Source organism: Halichoerus grypus, chromosome 13 (genome assembly GCF_964656455.1).
Source record: "Halichoerus grypus chromosome 13, mHalGry1.hap1.1, whole genome shotgun sequence".
In the NCBI taxonomy this organism is placed as follows: Eukaryota; Metazoa; Chordata; class Mammalia; order Carnivora; family Phocidae; genus Halichoerus; species Halichoerus grypus.
The window spans coordinates 51,882,058-51,909,820 of NC_135724.1; the positions used below are offsets into that span (position 1 = coordinate 51,882,058).

The 27,763-nt window shown below is 52.1% G+C and overlaps 2 protein-coding genes across 7 annotated transcripts in view; one reads left to right on the forward strand and one right to left on the reverse strand.

Moving 5' to 3' along the window:
- Window positions 1–15,888, forward strand: part of EMILIN2 (elastin microfibril interfacer 2) — a 50,967-nt gene extending 35,079 nt beyond the window's left edge. The window contains exons 5-9 of one of the 2 annotated variants that reach the window (XM_036122330.2): window positions 171–263; window positions 9,562–9,978; window positions 11,205–11,237; window positions 11,765–11,893; window positions 14,874–15,888. In XM_036122330.2, the coding sequence (XP_035978223.2) occupies window positions 171–263; window positions 9,562–9,978; window positions 11,205–11,237; window positions 11,765–11,893; window positions 14,874–15,211 (1,010 nt within the window). In that variant the 3' untranslated portion in view covers window positions 15,212–15,888. The remainder of the gene's footprint in view (window positions 1–170; window positions 264–9,561; window positions 9,979–11,204; window positions 11,238–11,764; window positions 11,894–14,873) is intronic. The other variant, XM_036122331.2, reaches the window with a different exon arrangement.
- Window positions 15,889–18,562: 2,674 nt separating this feature from the next.
- Window positions 18,563–27,763, reverse strand: part of LPIN2 (lipin 2) — an 85,657-nt gene continuing 76,456 nt past the window's right edge. For all 5 annotated transcript variants that reach the window (XM_036122337.2, XM_036122334.2, XM_036122333.2 and 2 more), the window contains 8 exons: window positions 27,589–27,671; window positions 26,378–26,522; window positions 25,238–25,386; window positions 24,597–24,683; window positions 23,276–23,428; window positions 22,772–22,886; window positions 22,028–22,131; window positions 18,563–21,703 (listed from right to left, as the gene is read on the reverse strand). In XM_036122337.2, the coding sequence (XP_035978230.1) occupies window positions 21,559–21,703; window positions 22,028–22,131; window positions 22,772–22,886; window positions 23,276–23,428; window positions 24,597–24,683; window positions 25,238–25,386; window positions 26,378–26,522; window positions 27,589–27,671 (981 nt within the window). In that variant the 3' untranslated portion in view covers window positions 18,563–21,558. The remainder of the gene's footprint in view (window positions 21,704–22,027; window positions 22,132–22,771; window positions 22,887–23,275; window positions 23,429–24,596; window positions 24,684–25,237; window positions 25,387–26,377; window positions 26,523–27,588; window positions 27,672–27,763) is intronic.

The window sequence follows — 27,763 nt, forward strand, 5'->3', positions numbered from 1 at the left end:
ACATCAGTCCTCCCCAAAGTGTGGTTCGTAGATTGGTGCCAGTTTGTGAATCACTGGTGCTGACTGGCAGTGAGATGAATACCCACATTGAGAGTATTTAGAAACTTCTATTGAAAACAGTTGGACTTCACTGTAGCAGCATTCAAGCACACCTTCTGTGCATTTTACAGAAGTACCAGGACAACAGATTGAAAATGAAAAAGGAATACTCCTTCACCACAGGGAAGATGGCAAAATGTTGATCTGTGTACACCGTCATGTTGGTGAGCTTAGAGTTGGGGTCAGGTTTTTGGCGTGACAGCTTGGAGCAGCGGATATTGTTGTCCCATCTTTTAGGAAGTCTCCTGTTTGCTTATCGGCTCACCTGTCTACAAACCTCGCTTTTTGTTTGTGGGTGTCATTCTATTCTGTCCTCATCATCTTCGGGCTACCTCCTATTCTCTGAAATCTAAGGCCTAGATGATGGCAGGTAGAATACTGTCCTCTTCCTTTCCAGAGACAGAGACAAGACCCTGGACGAAAAGCATTTTAGGGGCAGTAACTGTTGAAGGCCGTGTAGTGCTTAGAACAAGGAAGCACATCAGCTGTGCGTGGGACAATGCTTGCTGCACATTAAGACGCTCAGCAAATGTTTGTTGAATGAATGAATGAATGAATGGTTCCTTAATAACATGAAGTAATATATTCAACAAAGTTCATTTCTTTCTTGCTTGAGGGTTCAGCCCATCCTCCCTGAAGGACAGAGCTGCTCTTATACTTGGATTCTTTCATTTAGGTAGTCTCAATAATGAGACAGCCTTTTCCAATTGGAGGCAGGGAGGGAAAATGAGTTCACATTTATCGAGCACTTTCTGTGTACCAGCACTGGGCTGGTTCCCTCAGGGGACATGTCTTAGAGCCCCCCAATCGCCTCATGGAGAAGGCACACTACTTTCCCAAGGTTAAGTGTATCCAAGGGCATACAGCCAGAAAGTGGCGGAGCCAGGATGGGAACCCCGGGTGGGCTGCATCCAAGAATTGTCTTCCAGTCCAGAGCACATCTCCTTTGTGTGTCCCAGAGTTGAACACAGATTTACTGGGTCCAAAAGGACTTGTTGAGGGCCAACTGTAGGCCCAGAAGGACCCCACTTCCTGATTCACCCTCTCCCTGTTTCCTCCTCTCTTCCTCTTTGGGCCTTTATCACCTTTTTCACCTTGCTCAGCTCCAGGTGACAAAGGTCCTCACACGTTGAGCTGAGATTTTTATGGCCAGGATGGAGTGAAGCCTCTAGGATTTTATGTCCAAGCTGAGACATAAAACCCAAGGAGGGGAGGGCTGGAGCATGAGAGGCAGATGAGCCATGGCGAGTCCCAGGTAGGTCCCCAGGAAGCTGGAGGGTCTGAGGTAGCCAGGTGGGAAAATGTTTTGGATGTTCCCAGAAATAAGACGTTTGTAGATAAGGAGGTACCCAGGCCAGTGTGGACTGGGAAGCTGGCTTCCACCCCAGCGCTGGGCCCACGACGCTACACTATTTATAACCCTCCCCTCCTCCCAGGCCCACACAGCTCCTCTATCTCTGGAATGTTGAGTAAAGGTCACAACACTGTGTGTGTTCATAGAATGATTGTCCTTGGGGTGACAGGGCTGTCTGGACGGTACTTTATAATAACAGGTTAAACCAGATATTTCCAGTTGATTTGCAACTCCCAGGCCGTGTGGGAAGCTGTGTTAACTCTTTCACACTTGTCTGTTGAAGGAGGAGTCAGAGGTGAATGTCTTTAAAGAGAATGTAGCTTCTAAAAGATTATCCTTCTGGAATGAATTCATTGCTGTGAATGTAGAATGCGTGGACTTTCGAGAATTCCATTGATTGAAAAGAACCAAAAATAAACAAGCAGGACTCTCTCCTTGTATAGAGCATCCCGGTCCGGGAGGTCTGGAGCCTGAGTAGCAGAGGTCCAGGGGCAAATCTGGAGTTAAGGTCACAGTGAAAGTCACACATTGGCCAGTTAAAAGTCAACAGAACGTTTATTGAGCACCTGCTGTGTGCAGGGCTCTGTGAGAGACATGGAGAGAATGAGTAGCAAGATCCTGACCCTCAAGGCATTTTCAGTCAGAGTGGGAAAGCCACATAGGTTTGCAGAGAGAATGAATGTAATGGTATGTAAGGCCAAGCCGGTGGTGTAGGGTTTATCCTTTCAGTTCATAAGGTCTCACTGAGCCTCTATTATGTGGTAGTTAATGAGCTATGTGTGTGGATTATGTGGATGACAATGCACGTGACAATGACAGTCTGAGGGCCAACAAGCTGACAAAGGGATGGTCATGGGAACGGGGTGGGCATAGGCACACTGGGTGTGTGGAGAGGCATGTGTGGCCCCTGTGGAAGTCGGGGGTGCTCCTCAGAGGAGAGAGCCCCTGAGTCAAGCCTTCAAGGTTGAGTAGGTTGAGAGTTTAGAGGCTGGAGGGGTGAAGAGTGAGGTGGAGTGATAAGAGAAGCTTCTGGAAGGAGGTGTTACTGGAACTGATAATGAAGGGATGGTTAGGGCCCAGAAAAGCAGGAGGGGGAGGCATACCTGGTGAGGAGTTGATATGAATGGGTCCGTTATTTATTGCTGTGTAACAACCTACCCCAAATCTTGGGGGCTTAAAGCAACAAAGATGTATTGTTTTCCATTATTCTGGGCATCAGACACTCGAGGGGGGCTTGGCTTAGCTTGGCTTGGTGGTTCTTTTCCATTTGGCATCAGCCTGAGTCAGTCACTCAGCTGTAATCAGCTGGCAGCTGGCCTGGCTGGGCTGGAAGGTCGGGGGTCCTCCCTGTGGCCATTCTCTGTCTCTCTCTCCATGTGGTTAACTTGGGCTGTTTCACAGCATGGCGGTCTCAGGGGAGTCAGACTCACTACATGGTGACCGGCTCATAAAGGAAAGTGGAAGCTGCTGGGCCCCTTCCGGGCATGGCAGCCTGTCTGCCACATTTGTTAGCAAAGCAAGTCAGCTCCTGAAGGGGGACGTGGTTTGTATGCATTGGGAGGGAAGGAATATTAATGATAGTCATCATGTCTCCCTCAGGGAGCAAAGGCCCAGGGATGAGGATGCCTGATGTAGGTTTGGACCAGTGACCAGATGGCTGGACCGCCTGGGGAGGCAAAGCCTGGCCTTTCTACCCAGTGCATTGCCCTGTTCTCCCATGCTGTTCTTTTCTTCAGAAGCATCCCTAAAGGGGCCTGAATTTTCCAGAAGGCAGACAGTGCGGGGGCCAGGGGCTTCAGCTGATGCTCATATAGCTCCAAGTCTATTTTGTCTCCCTCCCATTAATGCATATGTTCTTCCCTGGGGTTTAAAAGGGACTCTTGAAACTATTTGCAAATGTTGGCTGTTTTTTTTTTTTGGACCAAAGGTCCATGGCTTTCGTCTAGGAGGCAGAGAGGTGCCCAACTTCCAAAAAGTGAAGAACCAGTATCTCACCTTAAGCTCAGTAAAGTGGGTGTGATGTCTCTCTCCTGGCCCCCTCTATCCCACCTAGTCATTCCCATACTCATTCATTCAACTGATACGATCTGAGCCGCGTCCTGGCGCTGCAGTGCCTGTCCTCACGAATGTTACACTCTCGTAGGGAAGACAGACAATGCACAGCCAAGCAAACAATGATCTGATTTCAGCCAGTGATCAGTCTGCAAGGAAAGACACAACAGAGTAAGTTCATGGAGAAGAGGAGACAGCAATATGTTTTAGGTGAGTGGGCAGGGAGGGTTGCTCAGTGGAGAGGACATCTTTGTGGAGCCCTGCAGAGATCTGTGGGAAGTGTTCCAGGCAGACAGAACAGCATGTGCAAAGGCCCTGGGGCAGTAATGAGTTTGTCCTGTTTGAAAAACTTAGAATGCTAGTTTTATCAAGTATATGAACAAAGGGGGTAAGTCCTAAGCATTAAGGTCAGAGAGGGGGTAGGAACCAGATCATGTAGGATTTTATAGGCTATGGTAAAAGATTTGAGTTTTAAGTATGATGAGAAACTATCAGAGGATTTTGAGCCAGCCAGTGTTTATTATTTCCCAGGTTTGCAATCCCAGCTATCTTCATGCTTTCTCTGGGACTTTGGGCAAGTCATTTATCTACCTAGTTACCTCACTTTCTGCATCTACTAATTGGAAATAATAATGACACTTACCTCAAAAAGTTGGTTTAAAGAGGATTAGTACTCATAAGGAGTGGAGTATTAAACAGTGCCTGGCCCCTGGTAATCACTCAATCAGTACTACCTATTATTTTAACCCTCTGTCCCCTATAATAGATGTTTACTCTGCTCCTGGCTGAACTTTTCTCCCTTTCTCTTCCTACAACCCCCCAGGCATCCAGCCTCAGAGGAGCCAGAAGAGCCTGTCCACAAAGCAGACATGGGATGAGAGCCCTGCGTGTCGGGCTCCTGGCTGCTCGTAGAAGGCTCCGGAAATCCAGTGGGGGTCTTCTCTCTTTCCCTTTCTTTTTCTTTTCTAAATTGGGGGTCAGGTGGGAAGTGTAAAAAGCCCAGAAATCTCCCCTCCCTAGCATTCAGGATTCACATTCAAATACTTCTGTTGATGAGAGGCTTAGCACTTGGGACTAAGTTAGGCTGCTAAGTCCTTTGTCCTTTTGTCCGCTGTGGCCCAGGGGTTTGGCCCACTGCCTGCACGCACTCACTCCCACTGTTGGAGAGGTGTGGGGCCCTGCGCTTCTGGCCGGGACCCTCTGCCTTTCGCTTGGTCAGCATCTTATGGGGCAGGAGTTGCTCTGTGGCGTGGGTAAAAGGCATCTTTTCCCTCCTGGGCCCCGAGGACTGCCCTGGCCTGTAACTCGAGCATTGTCAGCGAGGCCGTGGCTGGCTGCCCCCTTTGACAGCCGGGGCATCGCAGCCTCCCGGTGCGACCTAGACGCTGAAGCCTGGTTGGACGCCGCTGCCTCTGACGGTGGGAGAGGGGGGAGTTCCCGGGATTGAGAAACCTGGGGCTCCTGCTGGGCGGGGACGGCAGGCGGAGGAAGACTTCTGTGCAGCAGGGAAGCTCTCTTACCCTACGTCACAGTTCCAAGAAGGGACATGCCCGCCTAGATACCAGGATGTTGTTTCACCCGACCCTGGTGACAGCAGCATCACTTCCTTTTTCGAATCCCCCCATCTGTTTCTTCTGCTCACATCGGAGGGCTGTTTCTCCTAGTACTTGAATTATACTAAGCACGGTGTTTCATTTAGGAGTGTTAGAGATTTAGGAATCCCATCGTTATCAAGTGGCTAATGCAGGCTGTACCACAAGAATGAAAAAGCATGGATTTTCCAAAAATTTAACCATAAAACCTGGCCAGGGGAAGAGTGGCCTGATGTCACAATGCTGGCCTGGGCCCTCAACTTGAAATTGGCTGAATCGGGGGCCAGTTTAGGTCCAAGATAGCACGATGGACCAAGTCAGCGTTTTATAAATACATAAAGGCTGAAACAGACTGCATCCACTCAGACCAGCCTGACCCCAGCAGTTTGCACCCTTTCACCCCGTGGGCGCCTGGTGCTGGTGCTGCCCTTTGGCGGGTGTAAGGAGCTGCTGCGTGGTGTTCTTAGGGCTGAGCTCTCCCCCATAGCGGCATGCAAGAATCCTCAGGGAGCTTTAGAAAAGTAAGAACTCCTGGGCTCAGTCAGGAGATTCCTGCTCAATAGGGATGAAATGAGACCTAGGAATTTGTAATTAAAACAAAAAACCCCTAGCTCTGGTCCCAGAAGCAGAAGGAAGGCTACTTGAAAGGCAGCAGGATATCACCACCCAGGGTGAACTGTGCCCAAAGGAAGGGGAGAAACAGGGAGGAAGGGAGAGGAGAGAGAATGAAAAGGCCGACTTTGACACTGGGTGGGCAACAAAAGGGGACTTGGTGTGAGCCAGTCCACTTGCAGACTCCTCTAGTTGTTGATAGGACATGCTTTATTTACATCTTGATTACTGCAGCTTCATAGTAAGTCTTAAAACCAGGGAGTGTAGATCCTGTGCATTTCCATAGGGATTTTAGAAGCAGCTTGTCAAGTTCTACCAAAAAAGAAAAAAAATTCCCAGGTGATGTTGAGGCTCAGTGAGGTGAGACTCCCCCCAACCCCGGGATTCTGTGATTGCACATTCCTTCCCGTTTCAAATGTGCTGCCACCGCGAGTACGGCTGTGTGTGCCTCTCAGTGTTCTCTAGGTTGTGCTGGTCGGACATGTGGACCCGTTTTCGCTGTGGAGCCTTATTCCAGGGCTTCCCGCGTGGTTGCATCGGGACTCACTGTGTCGCCCTCTGCAGGAGGCCACACCATGCTCCCGGGCGGCGCTGAGGGCTTCTCGTCCTTCCAGCCAGAGCCGCCAGCCGCATCTAGGTCACGGTGAGCTCAGAGTAGAACCACTGCCCAGGAGACCTGGTCTCCCTTCCGGTGTCGCCAGGAGACCAGGTCAGGTGTTCTGCAGGGTCTCGCCGCCCCGGCAGCCTCCGGCATGCCTGTGGTGCTCCACTCTAGGGGGGCCCTTGGGCCTTGTCCGCCAGCCGAGCGGCTGCGGGGAGCCTGAGCAGCCCCTTCCTGCGGCCCACGCTGGCGGTTAGCTGCGAAGACTTGGTGGGCATCCTGTGGGCGTTTGGAGGCCCGATGGCCACCTGTAAGGTGCTTGCAGGGTTGCAGGCTTCCTGGCAGGCTGGCTGCCCCCTCTGCCGGGCGCCCCGCACAGTGCCCTGCTCCCACGGGCACCCGGTTCGGTCTGGTTGGCAGGAGGGGGCCGCGGAGCTGGCCCGCTGAGCGGACCGGGCAGATGAGGCAGGAGGGATCCATGGCCTTCCCGCAGCCGGGGCCCCAACTCCAGCACCGGAGGCCAGTGTCTGTCCCCCACGGCCTCTGCTTCTGTAACAGACACCACCTAAGGGCCCTCCTTCCTGCAGTCTCCCCCCACCATGCAGCAGGCCTCCCTTTGGTGTTCCCTGGCGGCCACAGGACGCAGACACAGCCTGGACTCCTGTCCGCCCAGCTGGGGCGCAAAGCGGCCGCAGGACACCAGTTCTTAGCACATCAGCTCACGGGTTCCTGGGGATTTGCTTCCGCAGGTCTTCGCTTTCGTGAAGTCAGAATTCTAGAGGAGCAGGAGTGGCCTTTGGTAGTCAGGTACCAGGCCCGTCCGCAGAAGGTGGGGTGCTGCCAGCCGGCTGGGGCGGCCTGGGGCCACAAGGGCAGATCAGGACTGGAGCCTGGGGCAGTTCCCCAGCCCGCGGCGGTGCACACGGGGCCCGCAGTGGCCCTTCCTGTGCCGCTGTCGGGTTAGACGCCCAGGGCAGCAACACTGGGCTCTTCGGGACAACTCAGTTCAAATGGTCACTCTCTGAATTAGAAACACATGTTGAGCTCAGAAAGACATCCACTGCCAGGAGTGATCTCTCCAGAATGAGCAAAATGCTGTCGAGTCTTTGTTACAACTTTGTAATAAATGTATATGCGTTGGAAACACCACGTGATACCGTGATGCTGGACAGCCAGCATGACCTGGCGGGGGGGGGGGAGGCGGGGGGGGGGGGTAGGCTGGGGAAATGACTGGACCCAGGGCGGCTCTTCTCCTTACTGTCCTGGCTGAGACGCCTCGGAGCAGTCAGTTGCCCAGAGCAGGCCTGGGTGTCCTCCCCAAGGAGATTAGTGGAGGATATTTGTTCCAAGGGGTATACTTGTGCATTCTTTGCCTTCTGCTCTGTGTGGCAAGCCTGGGTGTTGAGGGAGTGGTGGCTATAAAAGAGCTGTCGCTGTCTCTGAGGACCAGCATTGCCCTTGGTGACAATGAGTTTTGGGCAGAATTCAGGTACCTAATGCAATAGCTGGCAGGAGTTAGAGTGCGGCCCATAGTATCTTCTAGCCTTCGTTCATTCACCAAACACTTAAATGTCTCAATGTCAGGTGCCAGGCTCTATGCCAAACCCTGAGGATAAAAGATTATTAAAATGTGTCCTGAACGGCTCATTATCCAGCATGACAGGAACAATACAAACAAATTGAAAGAGACTAAAACAAGTCATCCAACTAATGAAAAGAACTCTGAAGAAACACACAACGTAAGAAAACAAACATGTAATACCCTTAAAAGAGCCTTCTTTCTTATTGGAGGCTTTCCTTGCACACCACGTGATCTTGATCATGGTTCACGTGTAAAGGTGAGGCACTGGGTAAGATTTCATGCGGGGGGGCTTCATTATGGGGACAGTTTGAAGATTCTCCCCTTCTCCAACCTAAGCTATAATAAGTGTCCTGGGAGCGAAGCAGGAAAAGGGGGTTGGGAGCCTCCTAATTCAGCGGGCAGACTTTGTGTTTCCAGACTGTTCTCTCACTCCTGTCCTCCATTGTGGCTGATGTCCCCATGTCTGCAGTCCCTCTGCCTCAGTTTCTGTCTAACCCAACCCTTCTCAACCAGGGTTCTGAAAGAGAATTGAGGCCTGATGCTGTTCCATTGAGTGATGCGAATTCTCTTCTCTGTATCTAAGTATTAGCTCTGTATTATCCTTAGGATGACTGAGAAAGTGGTGAATCATTTTCCGTAGGGCTTAATTCTCTCATGGAGCACTGGTCAGTCCCTTTGGGGCTGGAGGTGGGTGAGCTACGTGGCTCTTTGGTGGACGGGGAGCACGTGTACGATCACCACAGTTACCTTGGTGAGTTTGAAAACGAGACAGTGGGTCCAGATGCGATCACTGATCACTGTGTAGCTCCGGGACTTGGGCCCTGCAGGTACCATACAGACTGCAGAGGTGGGTGGGGCTGGAGGCTGCTATCTGCCATTCCTGGTTATTTTTAGATGCCTCATGGACCCTCAGGAAGCCTTCCTGGAAGCCTGCCCGGTTCCAGGAATGTACTCATAGGAGGAAGGGCTGGCTGCTTCCTGGTGTGTCACAGCGCCATCCCCCGAGGGCAGGGAAATGTGAATCAGAAGTTTCCTCCCGTGGACTTCCCCTCAGTTGGTGAGCTTAAGGCTGTGGCAAGAGGCGCGGGGTGTTTCTGCTCCTTTGGGGCCTGTGCCTGCTACAGAGGGGCCTTAAGCTCCCTGACGCCTGCTGGGGTCACTGTGGCATCTGCGTTCGGCAGGGCTTTGGCTTGTGGAACCATCCAGTGACCCCCAGGCTTGCCGGTTTGAGAGAACATAAGGTGGTTGGGGGCAGCAGGTCCCGTTCAGTAATTCGTGATAGACCTGTGGTATCATCATGTGGTGAAATCCGAAGTTTTAGTGCTGGGGCCAAGAATGGTGCTGTTCTGGGGAGGCAACCATTGTGTAGAAAGGCTGAAAATCCTCCCACCTCCCCTGGCCACTGTGCAGGGGTCCCCAGTGACCTCACCAGCTCCTGGGTGACCTGAGGGCAGCCTGCCCCGTGGCCCACCTTCTGAAGCTGTGAGGCATGCTGTGCCCCTGCTCTGGTGGATGCGCTGGGCTCGCCAGGCCCGTGCCCAGGACGCTGCTGATGCACAAGCACATACCTTCCCAGGGAGCCGAGCCCATCAGGTCTCACCCAGGGGCCTGGGGCTGAGCAGTCGAGTCTGAGGTTCTTAACCTTTCTCTCCACTTTCCAAATGCTCAGCCGAGGAGCCCTCAGAAGCACTGCTGCACCCCCCGCCCCGAGGAAAGACCCCGCAAGTGCCTGGAAGGCCCTCCCACCCAGCTCTGGAGGAGGCCCCCACGGAGGCCTCTCATCCCGAGCCGACCCCTCTGTCGACACCGAGTGCTCCCCCGCTTCCTGAGGACCCCAGAAGACGGCCACACACGGGCCAGTGGCCTGTCCTGCCCAAGAGACCCCCGCAGCCACTGCCCCCGCCAACACGGCCGGGCTGGACAGGGATGCCCTACTTGCCCGGCTCCACGGGGGTCATTATGGAGACTGGAGAGGCCGGGCCTCCGGGGAGGATGGGCGTGTCGGGGAGGGGCCTGCCCCAAGGAGTGGACGGCCAGACGGGGCAGGGGCCCATCCCCAGCGCCGAAGGCTTCGCAGGAGCACCAGGTAGGGCCCCCGCGGCTGGGCACATCTGAGTTGGGGGGGGCATTGTGAGAATATATGGAGGGTCAGCCTGAGCCTTAGGGGGTCTGCTGCAGGGTCTTTCCAGGTGCAAGTTCCAAAAAAGAGCTCTTCAGAGGTGCTGAGGGATGAGTTCATGCTAATCGAACCCCCAGAGGCTGGGGCACCCCCAGGGTTAGTGCAGTAAACATCTCGTCCCAGTTCCAGTAGGAAAGTGTACCTAGGAGACCAGTGTGGACTGGGAGCCTCCGCAGCAGCAGAGAACACCGCCCCTCAGAGTGGGTGGGCCAGAAGGTTCTGGCTCAAATCTCAGCCATGTGACCACAGGCTTTGGGGTCTGGGGCAGCTTCGTAACCCCTGGAAAGCTCAGCTCCTTCACAGGCAAAGTGGGGGTAATAGTGGGAGCTTTGGGGTCAGCTCTGAGGGTGATGGAGAAAAGCCTCATTCAGCACTTGGCCAGGAAGGGCTACTTGCGAGCTGTGCAGGGCAAGGCAGGAGGGAGAAGAAAAAGGGAGCGAGCAGGTGTGGGACTCCTGCTGCGTGCCAGGGACTGAATCAGGTGCTGGGGCTGCTGTAGCTGTCCTGACGGCGCTGTGCAGTCCAGAGTAGTCCCGTTTAACACGAGCGGGAACGGAGGCTCGGGGCGGGGACAGGTAAGCGGAGGGTGCTGCGTAGGGCAGTGCAAAGCGGGGCAGGCTGACCCCAGCCGGGAGGGGCTGGCGCACCCGGGGCCCCTGAAGCGCCATGGCTGCCAGGCAGGCGGGGTCCGTGCCGGGGACACAGGGAGGCACGGTGCTTGGCTCCTGCTCAGCCACCCCAAGCTGCAGCCATCACAGCTCTCCCCCAGGCGACTGTGCCTGCCCGGACGTGCCAGGCATTACGGCTGTCTGTACCGCCTCTCCTGCCGTTTGGCCCTTTGTCCATCCGCGCTTCCACCCCCCACCCATCCAAGCAGTCACGCCGCAAGCACCGTCCAGCCTCCTCTTTCTCTTCCTCCGCCAGCCAGCTTGCCCTTGGGGCTCTTCTCTGGGCGGGAGAAGCGGGCCGGTGAGGAAGCAGGCACCGCGGGGGCACAGCTGTGCCTCTCCTTCTGGGAAGGCAGCTTGCCGGGGGCGGGGGGTGCTTGCTTGGTCTATTTAAAGAAATAGCGTGAGGAGCAGGGAGAAAAAGCGGGGCTCCTGTTTGACATTCGACCCCATTTTGTTTTTCAGGATACCCCAACTCCCCTCCGGTAGCCTCCCCAGGTACGTGTGCTGGGGGACCAGGCCGCCTCTGCCCCTCCCCGGCGTGTCCCGCCTGCTCCCTCTGGGCTGTTAGTGTGGGTGGAAGCCGGGGTCCACCAGCTGAGGGGGAGACCGCCGCCTACTGGACTGACCTCCCCCCCGCCAAGATTTGCTCCTCAGAGAGGGTCAGAGTCATGCCCGAGACAAGGACTTGCCCTCATACCGCAGCCAGCTCGCGGACTTGGCCGAGAGGCGCCGCGGCCGGGTCTCTGCCTGGTGCCGCGCCCAGCGTCCCGGTTCCCGCCCTGCGCACGTGCGGGTGTCGGGGGCTCAGGGTGGGCACGGTGTCACACAGCTTCTCACACGTGCATGCGGCCTCGCGTGTCCACCCCCGGCCAGTGCGCGTCCCACTGCGCGTCCCACGGGCTTTACCACCTTGAGGCGGAAGAGTACGGGTGAGGCTGCCTGTCCAGCCTGGCACACAGGCCTCAGTGCTCCAGGCCCTGCCCTCTAACCCCTGCGAATGTTCCACGTCCCCTCGGCTCCAGGGGTTCCAGTGCCTTCTCTGGTGTCTTTCTCTGCGGGGCTCACTCAGAAGCCTTTCCCCAGCGACGGCGGCGTCGTCCTCTTTAACAAAGTGCTGGTGAACGACGGAGATGTGTACAACCCCAACACCGGTAAGCTCGGAGACCGTGCGCTGTCTCCCAACGCCAGTGGGACCCCCGGTCCCGTCTGCTTCCCCGGGGCCTGTGGGTGGGGTGGGGGCGCCGCGCTGGAGGACATGCCTGGGCAGCTGCGGGCGCGTGAGGGACCAGCTGGCGCCTGGTGCTCTTCCCCACTTGGTGGGGTTTGATGGGGGTTTCCAGCTCACAGGCTGCAGGGTGGGGGGGTGTGCGGTGACATTTTCTAGTCATGAGATCAGCATACCAGCCCTCGGCACTTGCCATGGGAAGCGCCGTTCCACTTGTTGGTGGAGGTCGTGGAGCTCTGCCCACCACAGTTACTGCGCCCCGGCCACCCCCAGCTGTCCCTCCATGCCAGCGAGAGGCCTTTTTCAGTGTCCTGTTGTCCTCACACCGAGACAGGACAGACGGGACACCAACCCCCTGCCCTGTCTCCTTCAGAAGCTTGTTGTTTATGAACAGAGCCGAGAAAGGGGACAGCATTCCTTCCAGAAGGGGCCAGACCCTGCTTGTGGGGTCTCCTGCTCTGGACCAGAACGACTTCAGTTGTGGGCCTGGGTTCTGCCTGTGGCATCTGTGTTGTTCCCCAGCCCCTGACGAGAGTGAGGACCGAGGTCACCTCAGGTTCCTGCGGTGTAGGCTTCCTCCTTTCCGTCACACCTGAGCCTGGGCTTCTGTCCATCTTTGTCCCCGGAGACTGGAGTCAGAGCCTTCCTGAGAGGCCAGACACGGGCATCTTGTCCCCCATATGAAGGGAAGGCGGGTCAGGGCCCCCCTTCCCTGCCGAGCCCCTGGGCAGCACGGAGGGCAGTACAGCTCCAGGTGGACCCGGGGCAGGTCAGGGCAGAGCCCCGCCGCAGGTGCTGAGGGCCCACGCAGCTGGGCGGCCTTTCCCGAGCAGCCCCCAGAGTCTGAGAAACCGGTCTCTGAGCCCATCAAGCGCCAGCGTGCTGAGGTGCCCACACGGGTCCTCGCCCAGGAGCTACGTGGGTGTGACGGCAGGTGGGAGTTGAGGGAGGTTATGAGGAGGCAGATGAAACGGGGTTCCTTCTCAGCAGAGTTTTTAGCCCTCACCCTCGTGTCTGCCCTGCGTGGCTGTCCAATAAATCCCACAGTGGTTCTTAAGTTTTAGTGAGCATAAAAATAACTTGCAGAGCTTGAAAAAAATGGAACTCAAGTATCCTCCAGGCCAGTTGAAGTCAAGCGCAGGACTCTTTTTTTTTTTTTTCAAAGATTTTGAGCGCGTGAGCATGAGGGGAGCCGCAGAAGGAGAAGCAGACTCCCTGCTGAACAGGGAGCCCAACATGGGGCTCGATCCCAGGACCCTGAGATCATGACCTGAGCCAAAGGCAGACCTTTAACCAACTGAGCCACCCAGGCGCCCCAGGACTCTGCAGTTTTAACCTGCTCTTGAGGCACAGAGGCAGGCCAGGGTGCAAGAAGTGTCTTTGCTTTCAGAGACCTTTATTTTTTACTCAAATGCAGCCTCCTCCTGGAGCCCTCACTCCATGCTGCCTCGGTGGTGGGGATAGCTTGTCCACCCTGACAGGTCAGGTGGTCTTGGCAAGCAGGGACGGTGGCACATTTCTGGCACATTCCAGGATGCCCAGCCCAGAACTGTATTCTCTCGTTGAGCAGGTCCTCAGTAAAGGAAATTCTGGGGGACCCTGAGCGTGGACTCAGCACAGGCAGTCTCTAAGCGAGGAAAGAGGCCATGGGCCCGGAGTGCTGGGACCAGGTCTGTTTTCAGGGTCCAGGTGCCCCTCAGGAAGACTGTGGAGCTTCAGATTACTCACCATTACAAGCTGGGGAAGAGAGCAGGGTGGCCTGGCATTTTCTATTTTTCAGGGCAGATGAAGACCCGGCCCCCGAGATTCCTTCTCAGCTCCTGGGCCCTCCATTCTGTCACTCTTGGCCTGTGGTCAGCGTCCAGGTCTAGCTCCCTCCCCACAGCCCAGGGGAAGTGGCTGCTGCAAGCATTTGGTGCGGGTTCCGACCTCGTTTGGCTTTGGGGCCAGTTGTCGCTTTGCAAATGGTCCATCTACAAATCTATCTCCTCTTTCTCATGCCATCTCCTTACCTCCGAGCACTGCTTCCCCAGGCCCAGAACCTGTGGGTCATTGGCTCAATGAATGCCAGCTTATTTCTGGCCATAAATGGATGCTACCTGTATACTGGTCCAAGACAAGGAGCCTGGCTCTTCTGCATGAGGACTGGCTGTGGTCTCTCCCACAAGCTTTGTGGCTTCTTTTTGGCCCCGTCTCCTCAGGAAGCAACTCAAACATTTCGTAGATTCTGTGCCCAGCACACACATTGTGAGGCTTATTCTAAGTGGGTCTTGGGGTGCTTTCCATGCTGGATAAAACTCCCAAATGGCAACCAGAATCTGGGCAGCTGGTGCCGCCCCACTAAACCTTAGGGGAGGTAGGAGCGGGCTCTGGGCTGGGCCCCAGCCCGGAGTCTTGACGCCGGTGCTGCACACACAGCACGGCGAAGGCGGGTATGCCGTGCTGCCGGGAATGTGAGAGGGTCTGAGCTCTCTTCCAGCAAGGCTGGCTAGTTCTCTCCCTGCACAACTGCGGGGGGCAAGTTCTTCTGAGGGCTGCTCTGGGTGGAGGTGAGTTACGGTGATCGTACCACATGCTGGGGGTTTGGCAGTATTTGTCCTCTTCTGGAAGTTACAAGCAGAAGACGGGGTCTCACCGTGAGGATTGGGTTTGTTGCAAAGGGCAGTGCCAGCTAAGGGGGTCTGTCGCTGGGTGGGCGTAGGGCAGGTTCAAGTACAGAAAGGGGCCACCTCCCTTCAGATCAGCCTGCCTTCTATGGGTCGGGTGACCAACTCTCCCGGTTTGTCTCCTGGGACAGTCCTGGAAAAACAGATCGTTAGTCTCCCAAAGCTGGGTTAACGGACAACCTGTCCCAAAGGTGCAGGGATGGTGTCCCAGGACACGAGTGTCTGCCTTCCTCCTCCCAGGCATCTTCACGGCTCCGTATGATGGGCGCTACCTGATCACGGCCACCCTCACTCCTGAGAGGGACGCGTACGTGGAGGCTGTCCTGTCGGTCTCCAATGCCAGTGTGGCCCAGCTGCACACGGCCGGCTACAAGAGGGAGTTCCTGGAATACCACCGGCCCCAGGGGGCTCTGCACACTTGTGGGGGCCCGGGGGCGTTCCACCTCGTCGTGCACTTGAAGGCAGGAGATGGTGTCAACATCGTGGTGACTGGGGGCCGGTTGGCTCACACGGACTTTGATGAAATGTACTCCACGTTTAGTGGGGTTTTCTTATATCCTTTCCTTTCTCACCTCTAGGGTGGCTGGGGAAAGGTACTGGGAAAGATAGTCGTAAGAACTGGGAAGCTTTAATATATGCAGTTTCTGATGTATGTAACTGGAGCACTGGTCTAGTCTTCTGTGAACATCCCAACCCCTCCCCCGAGATTCAGGCCTGACGTGGCTGCCGAGGCCACACACCTGAATGTTCCCCGGCGGGTGGCGAGGACACATGTGCCTGACGGGGCCACGGCCTGCTGTCGTTGCGCCCAGCTACCTGAGGAGCGGGGTCCTCCCTCCCCTGCGGCCCCCAGCGCTGGTGCCGCATCGGCAGGAGCTCTGCTCGAGGGGCCTGCGTGGGGCCGATCGGGTGCCCACTGTGGAGCGCGACCTGCTGCTGGAGGAGGGAGAGCTGCTGGGCCACAGGGCGGAGGGGATGAGGGCAGGCCAGGCGGTGCCCGTGGCCACAGTCTTTATTCACAGCGCCTGCAGGAGAAGGTTAAACACTCAAGTGCTGAAGCTGCACGTGCCACCACAGAGACCTGGGGGCAAGGTGCAGGCTGGCCTGGGCTGGCTCCGCCTCGCGCTCCAGGCCCTGGCCCAGCGGTGCAGGCAGGCTGGGAGACTGTGCAGCCTGGGGGGCTCCTTGAATGATGTGTACATGTGAAGTGCAAAGACAGGGAGTGTCAATAAAGATGTAAAACCACTTCAAGTTACTGAAGTCTGGTGCCTTCTGGATTGAGAGGTGTTGCTAAAAACAAACTGCAGAAAGGTAATTGACTTTTTTAAATGGCTGTAGAAAGCAAGCTTGTATAAATCAATCTCAACCATATAATTGTTACCCCTCACTATGCAAGCTACACACTTGGGTTGTGTTTTTTTTTTGCTTATGAAAAACCAGATGTGCTTGGAGGTCAAGGCCCCCCTGTGATCCCCACATCTAAAGAGGGGCTCCTCCAGGGGATGCTTAAAATTCTCATCTAATCAGCAGCTGCCTGAGCTAATGAGCTTGCTCGCTGCACAGCTCACAGCAGATGCGGCTTTGACTCTCAGGTTCCCAGGCAACAAGAGGCCCAACATAAAACTGATCACACTGAAAGCTGAGATCATCGGAGAAAAGCAGGAATCTTCCCATGGAGAGCACATTCTGTTCCAGGGAAGCCCAGGCACGTTGCTCCTTTATCAGCAGCCAAAGAAACCTCTAGGACACAAGACCCTTAGCTTCAGATGGTCCCTGCTCATCAGGTTGATAAAATCTGTTGGCCAATCAAGTGCCCCTGGGGAGGCAAGTCCCCCTAGAGCCCCAGGGAAAGATGCGGATCAGAGAAACAAGTTTCCTGGGCCTGAAATCAAGCCACTGGATACTCTTATGCTATAAAAAATGCTGTGAGTTTCCAGGATGGCTCGCAAATGAGGTAACAGAGTGGCCACTGGACAGTTCAGACAGGAGCCTACTTTCTCATTCCCTTGCCCCAGGTAGGGAGAAGTGACCAAGAACCGCCAGTTTGTGGTTTTAGGACTTTAAAATCCGGATCTCTCTGTCCAGGAGTTGGTGGGGGGGGGGGGGTATTCTCTTCCCCCGTTTCAACAGCTGGGGAATTGGCTAAAGGTGGCTGTTAAGAGTCTGTCTGTCCTAGAAATGACTTATGGGGAAAAACCCCAATGCAGTGGAACATTTTCAGGAAAACCCAGTTGGCACATGTACCTACTTTAGCCCTCACACCCCCTATAAAGACCTTACTCAGTGCCAAAGGGGACAAATGCTCAACAGCCAGAAAGGCAGGGGCCAGACAAGGGAGACAGTGACTATTCTTTCTGCTCTCTGGATGGTTCTCTAGAGCACTGAGTAAAGTTTGGTCCTCCTCTCTCAGCGCACCCTCCTTTACTGAAAAAGGTGAATTTCAGCTCTGTGTATCCAAGGTTGGTAAGGTAAACTAAGTCTAATCACAGCAGCTCCTGTGTTTACTTCAAGATAAAACAGAATGAAAACTAGATCAGGGCTCCTTCAGAAGATGGCATCTTTCAAAAGGGAAAAGCCATCCTTCGTAGAGAGAAAATGCAAGGTCAGCTGAGCTCAGGACTCCAGGAGCTCTGGAGCAGTCCCTTGCAGGGGTCCACCACAGGCCTTAAGCTATGTGCCTGCAAGTCAGGCATATGGACCCCGCCCAGGACACAACTTCTCAAAGACACTGTTGCTGAGAAAAAGGTCAGGGCACTAATGCACAGACAGGACTGGGACATTTTCTTCTCCCCCACATGTAACATTAGCAAAAGGACTCATTTAAATGATGAACAACAAAACAATACCAGCACTAAACAATGCAAATCAATGCACACCGCAATGGTAATTATTTCCATGGTAGCGCATTAATCGAGCTTTCCTCAGTGGCCCTATCATCTTTTCCTGTGGTTTCATGTCCTTCTGCTTCGCCTTGACGTGAGCACAGGGTGAGGGGACTGGGGGTCTTTGGGGTGGACGTAGTGGTTTCTCACAAATGGTTTGAAAGGAGTGTTTGTGATCAGAGGGACAGACCCAATCCACGCTTGAAGATCTACAACATGCCTTCACATACACATGCACCCAGTTTCTGAACACGTTTCCTTCGTCCCCTACACTGTCCTATCAAGGAAAGGAAAAAGGCAGACTCCACTCTCATGAGCTGCAGGGATGAGCCCTTACTGCTCCACCCCCAAGCACTGGAAGCCAGCTCCTTCCAGTCAATGTCCCTCTGAGTGTGTCCTTTCTATTCCCTATGTACACCCCAAAGACCCCCGGTCCCCTCACCCTGTGCTCACGTCAAGGCGAAGCAGAAGGACATGACAAGCTTTCCCATACTTGAAGGTAGGCTCTCAAGGAGGGCTTTGGGATTCATGTCCAGCATATGCTGCATCTGGTAGAGCCCAGCAATCTGAGGGGATGAGAAGATACTCATTTAAATAGTATGTGGGGTGTGCTTTTTGATCCAAGATCACTTTGACTCTCCTAGGCTGATGAAAACATCAGAACTGCTAAGTAGTACTCACCCGGAGGGAGGGTTTAATGAAAGGTGGGGTGGCAAAGGCTCTGAGCAGGCCTGCTGGGGGTACCCCTCACGGGCTGAGGGGAACCCAGCCTAGAGGATGCCAGTGAGAACACACCAGGAATTACATATGTATGAATGAATCATTCTCTGGCTGAACCTACAAAGCAAGAGAGGTTGGTTCCTGTGGGTGTAGCCTCACTTTTGGAGTCAGGTTTTATAAAAATAAGCACCAAAAAGAAGTCCTTTCTGTAGATAAGAATTTAAGTGTCAGCAAAGATCAAAATGCTAATTTATGGAAATTATCAGTTTCTGGCAAGAGTACAGAGAATATGGTTTAAATGTCCTCTGAAGGAAGGAGTCAAATGCATTCAGTTTACGTTTGTTTATTGTTGTAACATCTGGTTTTGAACATCAGACACTGCACCAAAATAGGAGCCATTTATCTTAGGATAACTGTCTTTGCCATGACTGAAAGTACTGTACTGATGTTTACAATTAATTTCTGACAACTTAAAACTTATTAGTGGAATTGCTAATAATCAAATACTTCATCATAGACTAAATGTAATTATTAAATTAAAACAACGAAGTTTCCCCCCTCCCTTTCTTACCTTCAAAACAAACCAAAAAAGTAGTTTTCACCTGGAAAGAGCACTTAAACAAAAACTCAATTTTTAACCGGTTTCATTAAACACAGCATGTTCTAAAACAGGAAAACAAGGCTTCCCAGAGTAAATAGGATACATAAAAAGATGCTAAAATTCCCTGGAAGAGTTTGTTTTCACCAACTAGCAAAAGGAGAAAGCGTTTACTTTCTACTTATCTTTAAAGGTCTTGCCTGCACCTTCAAGAACATCGTCCCGAAGGGCCACGTGCACTCCTACAGGGCACAGGCACTTTCTGGGCATTTAGCTAGTTGTTGTTCCTCAGCTGTTCTCCCTGTGACTGTTAGCAGCATTCATTTTAGTACATCACACCAGTAAGTTTTTTCTTTTTCCAGTTGAAAACTATGCAGATGGTTTTAAGCACAGCAAACAGTCCTCACACACGGGGGCTAAGTGTGCATGCTCCGGGCCCACACGTGCCCTTCCTCACGCCTGCCAGGGACGCAGATGCCGACACCACAGCCAGACAAGCTTCAGCACGTGGGTATCAAGGCAAATACTCAAGTCAGGTTGAATTGGAGAGAGGGAAAGGGGCCAAGGCCATTTCACCAGTGGAACATCCGAGAGAATGACTTCAAAAAGCCCAATCTGCTTGCGATCACCCCGTGACCTCGCCCATCACCGAAAGCAACACGGGGCTAACGCTTCTTCATTAGCTCACCATTAGAAGGGTCTGTGTACAAACACACTCGAGGGTAACTCTTTCACAGAAAGAACAAATGTCATTTGTACCAAATGGCAATGGGTTTCAGCACAAACTTAATACTTTCATAACACTATGGTGAGAGTAATCATCCACTTTCAACAAGAGGGACTCCTTCAAATAAGGAAAAAGATTCACGTTAATTAGCGAATATAGTACCCACTGGATCAATCTGCAGCAACAGAACGACAAAGTCTAGTGCTTACGGACACTGGGACAGAGGGGCCAGCCACTGTCGGCACAGGGCTGGGAGACCCGGGCTCCTGGGTCGGACCTTCACGAGGCCCGTGTGTCCACAGAGAAGAGCTTATCAAGGAAAAGGAACTGTCTAATCAAAAAACTCTTTAAAAGACAACCTAAAGAGGACTACAGAAGGTCGAGAAGATTTCCGGTACCGCATGTGTGCAGAGAAGCCCTAGTAAGCTCATGTCCCTCCTGGAAAACAAGCATGGAGAGGACACACAGGCAGCATCTCGGAGGCCACCAGCTGCACCGCTGCTCTACCAGGACTGTAAGTCACTAACTGGGCAAGATCTCCCAGAAGCATAACCTAGTTTGCCTAACCTACTATACATAAATAAACTCTTTAAATGATTAGTCCTTGCACTACTGAAGGGGGGGGAAGGTTTGCACTGGAAGAAGCACGTGCTGGTCCTCTGGGAGCATGCGCCTCCACGTTCTGCCACTGAGAGCTGCCTTCGGGGGGCTCTACCACAGTCTCCACACCCAACAGCACGCGGAGAAATGGCCAAACTAAAGGGACTGCCAACTCTCCAATCTAGAAAAATAACCACCCCCATTTCTCCACCTTAGGTCAGTATTACTTGGGCAGGGCAAACTACAAGGAGAGCGAGGAGAGCACCGCAGTGCAAGTCCCGGGCAAGCGGAGGTGGACATGGAAGCGGCCCCCAGCGGGCGCCTGGATCCACAGCTCCCACTCTCTGCTCTGGGACCCGGCTGACCGCTTCCCTCCCAGCTGAGGCCTGTGTGCGTGTGGAAGCCTCCTCTTGGACAGTCCTCTGGATTCTAACACCGAGGTGACCGTCAACACCCAGGCTCTCAGTTCTGGAGGGCCTCACAGGGCAGAACCCCCCTGGGGCTGTCTGCTCGGACCACCGTGACTCATTACAACCAGGCTGGGAGACTAAGCTGCAGGCAGAGGGACAGAGGAAAGGACTCTTCCAGGACCCCGCACAAGTGCATATCTGCATTTCTAAGGCCTCCCTGAAAACAGAGCTGTTGCTTGTCGTCCAATCAACTCCCACCGTTAGTACTCTTCTTATGGGCACCAAGCTCATCCAGCAAGACCTGTCTGCCTGACTGGGTCCAAGACAAGAACGTGATGATCTAAGGGGCTTTTCTTCCCCAGAAGCCCACGTCTGCGGGGCTGGGGTCAGTGGCCCGGGCCCCTGCCTGGAGCAGCCCACTGGGCAGACATCCTGTTTCATGGTGGCATGGAAGGAAGAGCCCACGGAAGAAACGTGCACACGTGGTTTGAACCAACATCACTAACTGGACCTGTAGCAGCTCAGTGGACCCTGATCCCCTAAAGAAAGCCCTGGTTTTAGAGAGAAACACTCTCAACTGCCCAGTGGAAATTGTAACACTTTACTTTATACATGTTTTGGTCCCCTCTTATTTAGCTTTTTTCTTCCTTTTAAATTATTCAATTAAAGGAGCACCAGCACACACTTGACACAGCGCGTGTATGAGGACGACCAGTGATAGGAGCCCAGGCCTCCAACCGCAGGTCCGAGCTCCCCACCTGCCCAGGGCTCTGAGTGGCAACCCTGCCAGGCCCGAGAAGGGGAAGGAGGACAACGGTTCCAGTGCCAGGAGCTCTCCCGGTGCCTGCTGGTGCCTGGCTGTCAACACGTGTCTTGTCCTGCACCTGTGGCTTGGAGTGTAGCCTAGTGGCCTCTGTCCAGCAGAAGTGCTGGTCACCTTCCCTTGCTGTGAGGCGAGTGCCTGAGGACCTCCCTGGGAGGTGCTGCTTCATGCCAGGTCGTCCAGGTCCACTTGGGGGATCGGGTCTCGCCAGTAGCAGAAGGAGCTGAACTCCGGGCAGGGAAAGGCGGAATTCTGTTCCTTGTTGAGAAGCGGGAACACGTGCTCCACGAGCTCGCTCAGTCTGTGGTACCTAGAAGAGGTTGGGAAGAACAGCACAAACTGTCACCCTGAAGTGACGTCAGAGCCCAGGACTGTGCGCTGTGAAGCTAACGAGAGGCCTCAGGGCAAGGCGTCCATCCCTTCCTGGGGCACAGCCCTCCTCTTAGAAATCTAGGATCGTCGGCGATCCTGGTACAGATGCTATTACAGAGAAGAAAACACCCAAGCAAAGAGGAAAGCCCCCAAGGCAGATGCAGTTCTGCTATTTTGAGGGGGGCCTGATCCTCAGATTCTCTCTGTCCCCAGCTTCACCCCTGGCTGTGGACGGTGGGCTGAGAAACAAGAACACACTTACGAGGACTTGTTTCCTTTGGTCCTTTCTTGTATTAATTCACCCTTGGGGTTCACAGTGAATATTCTGCAGTCTGGAACTCCCACTTGTGTGTAAGCATAGACATCCTGGACAAGAAAACATTAAATACGGTGATTACGAGAGAAGACATTGAGATGCTTCTCTGGTTCCTCATGAGCCAGAAGAATCGCAGAAGCAGGAGACGGTGTACGACAACATGTGGAGCTGGCGCAATGCAGCTCTGCCCCTGAAGCTCAGCTCTAGACAAACCCGAACTGAAGAGGGGAGCCAAACCAAGGCCGCTAGAGTCAGAACCCTGGGCGCCTGGGGCCGCACTGCCTGCCAGAGGCCAGAGAGCAACAGCCCCTGCGTGCCTAGAACCAGAGGCCCCGTCTGTGCGGAAAGGCTGGGAAGCATCAGGGAAGGCTGAGCGCTCTCTGGGGTGGATCCAAGGACACGGCTTAGAAGCACTTAGAACAGGAGTCAGAACTACCTGAGGAGATGGAATCAAAGCCACAGAAACAAAGTGCCCTTTCTCATACACCAAAACTCTAGGGCAGATGTCCACCTACAGGACCTCCCCAACTGCAAAAATTTAGAATAGAGATAATGAAAACCCATTCAGCAGAACATTCATTTTGCTTATACAACTGGTTTGAGAATCATGATGTGGCTGTACCCTAAAAAATACACTCCTCTGAATTTTACCCACCACATCTGAATGTGCAGCCCAGAGGAGACACTTACATTCGGACGGTTTCCAAAGGCAGCATAGAAGGGCTGCTTAGATGGGGCAAAGAGATTCTTGATATCATTTAGACACTCAATTTTGAACTTCTCTGGCTTCTTTTCTATCACTTCCCTGGGCAAAAAAAATACAAATACAATGACCAAATTCGAAATGGTAATTTTCCCTGGTGTGTGGTCCTGAAAATACTTTAGTGCTCACAATCATTTCTGAAAATCTTTTATAACTGGTATCTCTCTTTCCCCTTCTGTGCCAGTCAAGAAAGACTAAGATTCTGAGGGGTTGAGGGAAGGAGAAAACTTGACAGCTTGACTTTTTTGGATGTCTGACACAGACTGGGTGAGTTCAGAGTTAAAATGCTCTGGGGGAGCCCAAGAACCAAGAGATGCAGAAGCTTGGAATCACATACAAACCCTTACAATGAGTTTGACTTCCAACCTCCCCACCAATCAGACCCCTTCCCCCAGTGTGAGTGGGCACGCAAGCGTGCGCAGGAGAGGCACCTGTGGAAGGCAGAGAACAAGCTGCTGGGGGACAACATCAGAGGGCCCCGAGGTAAGATTGTGCCCTTGTCATTGACCCAGTGCAGGTAGCCACGGGTCATGTCAGCCATGCCGATGGCACGAGCGGAGCAGTACAGAAACTTGTAGCCGTTCCTGAAAGAGAACATGTCCTACTTAAAAACATTCTTTGGCCAAAGTTAAAAAAAAAAAAAAGCACTTTTTTTTTTTGACATTTCATTTTATTTTTTAAAGATTTTATTTACTTATTTACTTGAGAGAGAGAGAAGGCCTGCATGCACAAGCAGGTGGAGGGGCAGAGGGAGAGGGAGAAGTAGGCTCCCCGCTGAGCAGGGAGCCCGATGCAGGGCTCGATCCCAGGACCCTGGGACCATGACCTGAGCCGAAGGCAGATGCTTAACTGACTGAACCATCCAGGTGCCCCAAAGCAGCACTATTCTTTTAAAAGATTCAAATACATCATGATGTATTGTATGGTGACTAATGTAACATAATAAAATAAAATTTTTTTAAAAAAAAGATTCAAATACAGTTCCTTTCATTTATTGTGAAAATCAAATTCCTGAATTTAATAAGGACAGCAGTTAGGATTATAAGGATCTCAATTTTCCATGGAAAACACCATGGAGAAAAATAGACATACATGCAACTAGGCATTTGCTAAATTTACAAGTATTGATGTATCTTCAGCATCTAGTCCATGAAAGTCAGATTACAGAACAAAAATCTTGGACTATCTTTAAATTATCTGCCATAAAGGAAAGATGCAAAGGATCTTATTTATAAAGACAATTTGTAGAATGCAAACTACTCTGTAAGACAAGGAGCAAAATCACACCTGGGTAACAGACATAAAATTTTCCTATTATGGCATTCTCAACTAATGCTTAAGACACTGAGTCTTCAAATCAATCTTAACTCATACACATTATAGTCCACAAAGGCCAGATCGCTGTTTTCTCTGTTGCCCCAAAAGAGAGGACCACATGGGTGAAATACTTCCCCCATGCATGCATGTATTACCTACTCAGTGAAATCAGATTAAAAAAACCCCGACTAATAAACCAAAAATGAAAATTGGCTCTCCTGTTAAATTAAAGTGAAGCACCCCCCACCCCGCCCGATAGCTAGAACTATAAATACAGGTAGCGCCTACAACTCCGAGCATCGTGCAGCGGAGAGGAGACGACTGAGACATGTAACACAATGATTAGCACACAGCTCATGTTCCACAAATGGTGGCTGACGCTTTTCTTCGTGTGAGGCTACTCGAGCACGTGGACAAGTGGGACGGGATACCTACTCGTTGATGGAATGGTAGAGCTTTGCTATACCCTGATGAGTCCAGTCTTTACCCAGCTGTGGAAGAATCTGCCCTAAAGCATCAGACCTGAAAGGGTAGAAATAGGAAATGGTAACAGGAACAAAGCACACAAAGCCAAGTGTTTTCCTATTTAAATACCAGCTGCTAAAAACCATCGGGTAGAGGCAGGGTCGGGGGACAATCTAATCTACGAGGGCAACTTTGTCATGGCTTGTGCCACAGCGAGGCAGTCCCGTGCACACCCACCCACCGCGGAACTTCTGGAAGTAGAAGCCAGATGTTCATTTTCAGAGATAATTTACAACCACACATCCTCTTTTTTTCCTCCCTAATTGCAACACCTTCTTACTTTTTAAAATTTTAATGCCAGAACTTGGAGACCAAATAACTAAAGCTTTCCAAAAGTTATCTTCTATGTTAATTTGTATGCCTCCACCCATCTTCTCCATCCACAGAATGACCCTGTGTGTGACCACGTGTGACCTTAGCATGCAAGTCTCAGTGCAGAGAGTTTTAAAAACTTCCTCATGGAGGCCAAGGAGGGACCCCCCTGATCCCACCCCCCATTGCAGAGCGGCCTGCACCTTGCCCGCTGCTGCCCATCATGGGCCCGTGCTTACTTGGTTATCGTTCCATCAATATCAGAAATGATGACCTTGTCATTCCAGTTCCACAGGTAAATGGTTCCTGCACAGCGGCAGGTACCTTGATACTGGGTTGTAATACTAAACACAACATCATTTGGGCCATCTTGGAGCTTCAGTTTTGCCTTTTATAAAAAGTAAGAGAATAAAGAAAATCATAGAGGGATAATTTTTAAAATAACGGTATATCACTTTGATGGAATTACATGCAACAAGTAAAAGTTAGTTTCCAATAATATGTAGTCATTGAGAGATTGCTAAGATATAATGTTAAGCGAAAAAGGATCCTAATCTCTAAAATATAGGTGTGTGTGTGTGAGTAAATGTATAGTGTGTGTGTGTGTGTGAGTAAATGTATAAAGTGTGTGTGTGTGTGTGTGTGTGTGTGTGTGTAGGGGGATGTATAAGGAAAGAAATACATAAATATGATTATTGTAATAATAAAAAGGAAAAAAAAAATCAGCTGAAAACAGAGTTTACAACAGAGTCTGAATATTTACAAAATCACCACCAGTGTTTCAGGGCCTCAGCTCAAGGCAGGATGGTTTCTGTTGCGCTGGCATGCACCCAGCCCAGCACTGCATGCAGAGCTTGCTTACAAGAAGCTGAGGGAGCCACTGCCTGAATGATGTTCTGGAATTCTAAGAGATTTTTCTGATTCCCCCAAGAAACCAAACGTCTCTGCTCTTCCTCCATACCCTAGGGCACAGCAAGACCATTTCAAAGTGAAAACAGGGGAAAAGGGGTGGGAAACAAACAGGAAAGAGGAAACTGCACCTAAATAACAAAAGGCAATTTCTCTGTGGCTCCTAAAGGACAGTGTATGGCCCAGTGATGGGCTGGCTGGGCAAGATTCATCTGGGAAACAGGTTAAAAATACAGATCCCTTGGCTCATTCCTAGAAATTGATGTGGGAGGTCTGGGGTCCACGTCCCAGGTTCCCCAGGTGATCCCCAGGGAGGGAGACGCTGTCCTACTGTGTGTGAGCGTTTACATGAGCACACACAGTGTCCTGTGTGCAGGGCTTGGGATAGCATGGACAGAAGAGGAAGCATGGCTAATTAAACAGTTACTAAAATAAGCTGACTGGATCCACACGGATCACACACAACTCACAATCTGGTCCGAAGAGAGTCGAAGAGACTTCTTATATGAGGTTGTGCCGGCATGGCTTGGGGGCTCTGTGGGAACAGGGTCCACTTTGATGGACTCTTCAAGCTCCTGTGACCCCTCATCACTCGATGAGTCATCCTCAGCCGGCCTATTCAACAGCAATCCAGTTACTCAAGAGGCAGCAGGGCATTTTACTAAGAGCTTTTCATTTAGGATCAAGAAGAGATCCTAAATCCATTCTAGGGACTGGAAGAGTTGTTTCCTCTGTTTCCTGAGTATTCCTATCATGAAGTGAGAAGGCCACCCTCCTCCTTGCTCTCATGACTAGCCAACAGTGACAGTCTGGCCATGACTGATTATCTTCTGCTATGACCGGTGAATGCTACTAGGTCTACTGACTCTTGTTGAAAAGATATGGATGTTTCAAAAGATGCAAACTGCAGAAAATGTAATTGCTTACACAGATTTTAAGAATAAAAAAGATCTGATATAACCCCTTTAACAAAAGAGGGCAAAGAGCAAGAAAATGAATGCTCAGGCTTAGACCAACTACTGAATTAAAGAGCTGGAGTGGGAAAAGGAAAGAATCTGGTTGGTGAAGTACAAGAACAGCAGGAACGAGAACAGGATGCATGGTGGCACCTTCTTTCAGGGCCAACCAAACCAAATATCCAGAGGGGTGCTACTTCTTCTAAGAAATGAAATGGACCCACACCAATTTTGGAATTTTTTAAAAAATTTAATTTTAAGCAATCTGTATATCCAACAGTGGGGTGCGGGGGCTGGAACTCATGACCCTGAGATTGAGACTCACGTGCTCTACTAACTGAGCCAGTCAGGTGCATCTTTAAACTCTTCTGCATCTCCCTTTTGCGCCTGACAGGAAGCCAGGGAGCAGGGGCCAGGGACAGCACATCTTAAGGCTCCTCAAGATCCCTTCCCAGAGGCCTCCATTTCGCAGGCATCTGATTCCATGGCTCCAGGATGGGAGCAAGACATTTAAAAAGCAGTGATGGGTATATTTACTCCTCTGAGCTGGTTATCTTTTTCAGAAAAGCAGAAGTTATGCACCAACAAGCCACTTACTGTCATGGTTGTCCATAAGAGAAAGAGATTTCTGACTAGAAATTAAACAAAACTGTCAAAATCAATTTGAATACAACGGCTAAATAGGCCAAGTCCTGCGGGCCCAGAGGAAAGACAGGGCGCCCCACCTGCCACTGGCTGGCTCCTTAGCACTCGATGCCAGGTCACTGGTCGGCGGCACATCAGATTTCCCTTCCTTGGCCTCTGGCAGCTAAAACAACAACATAATAACGGCAATGTGCAATTTTTCCCTCCCAGCGACTGACAGGTAAAAATGTCTCAGCAGACCTCTCCAGGAGTGAG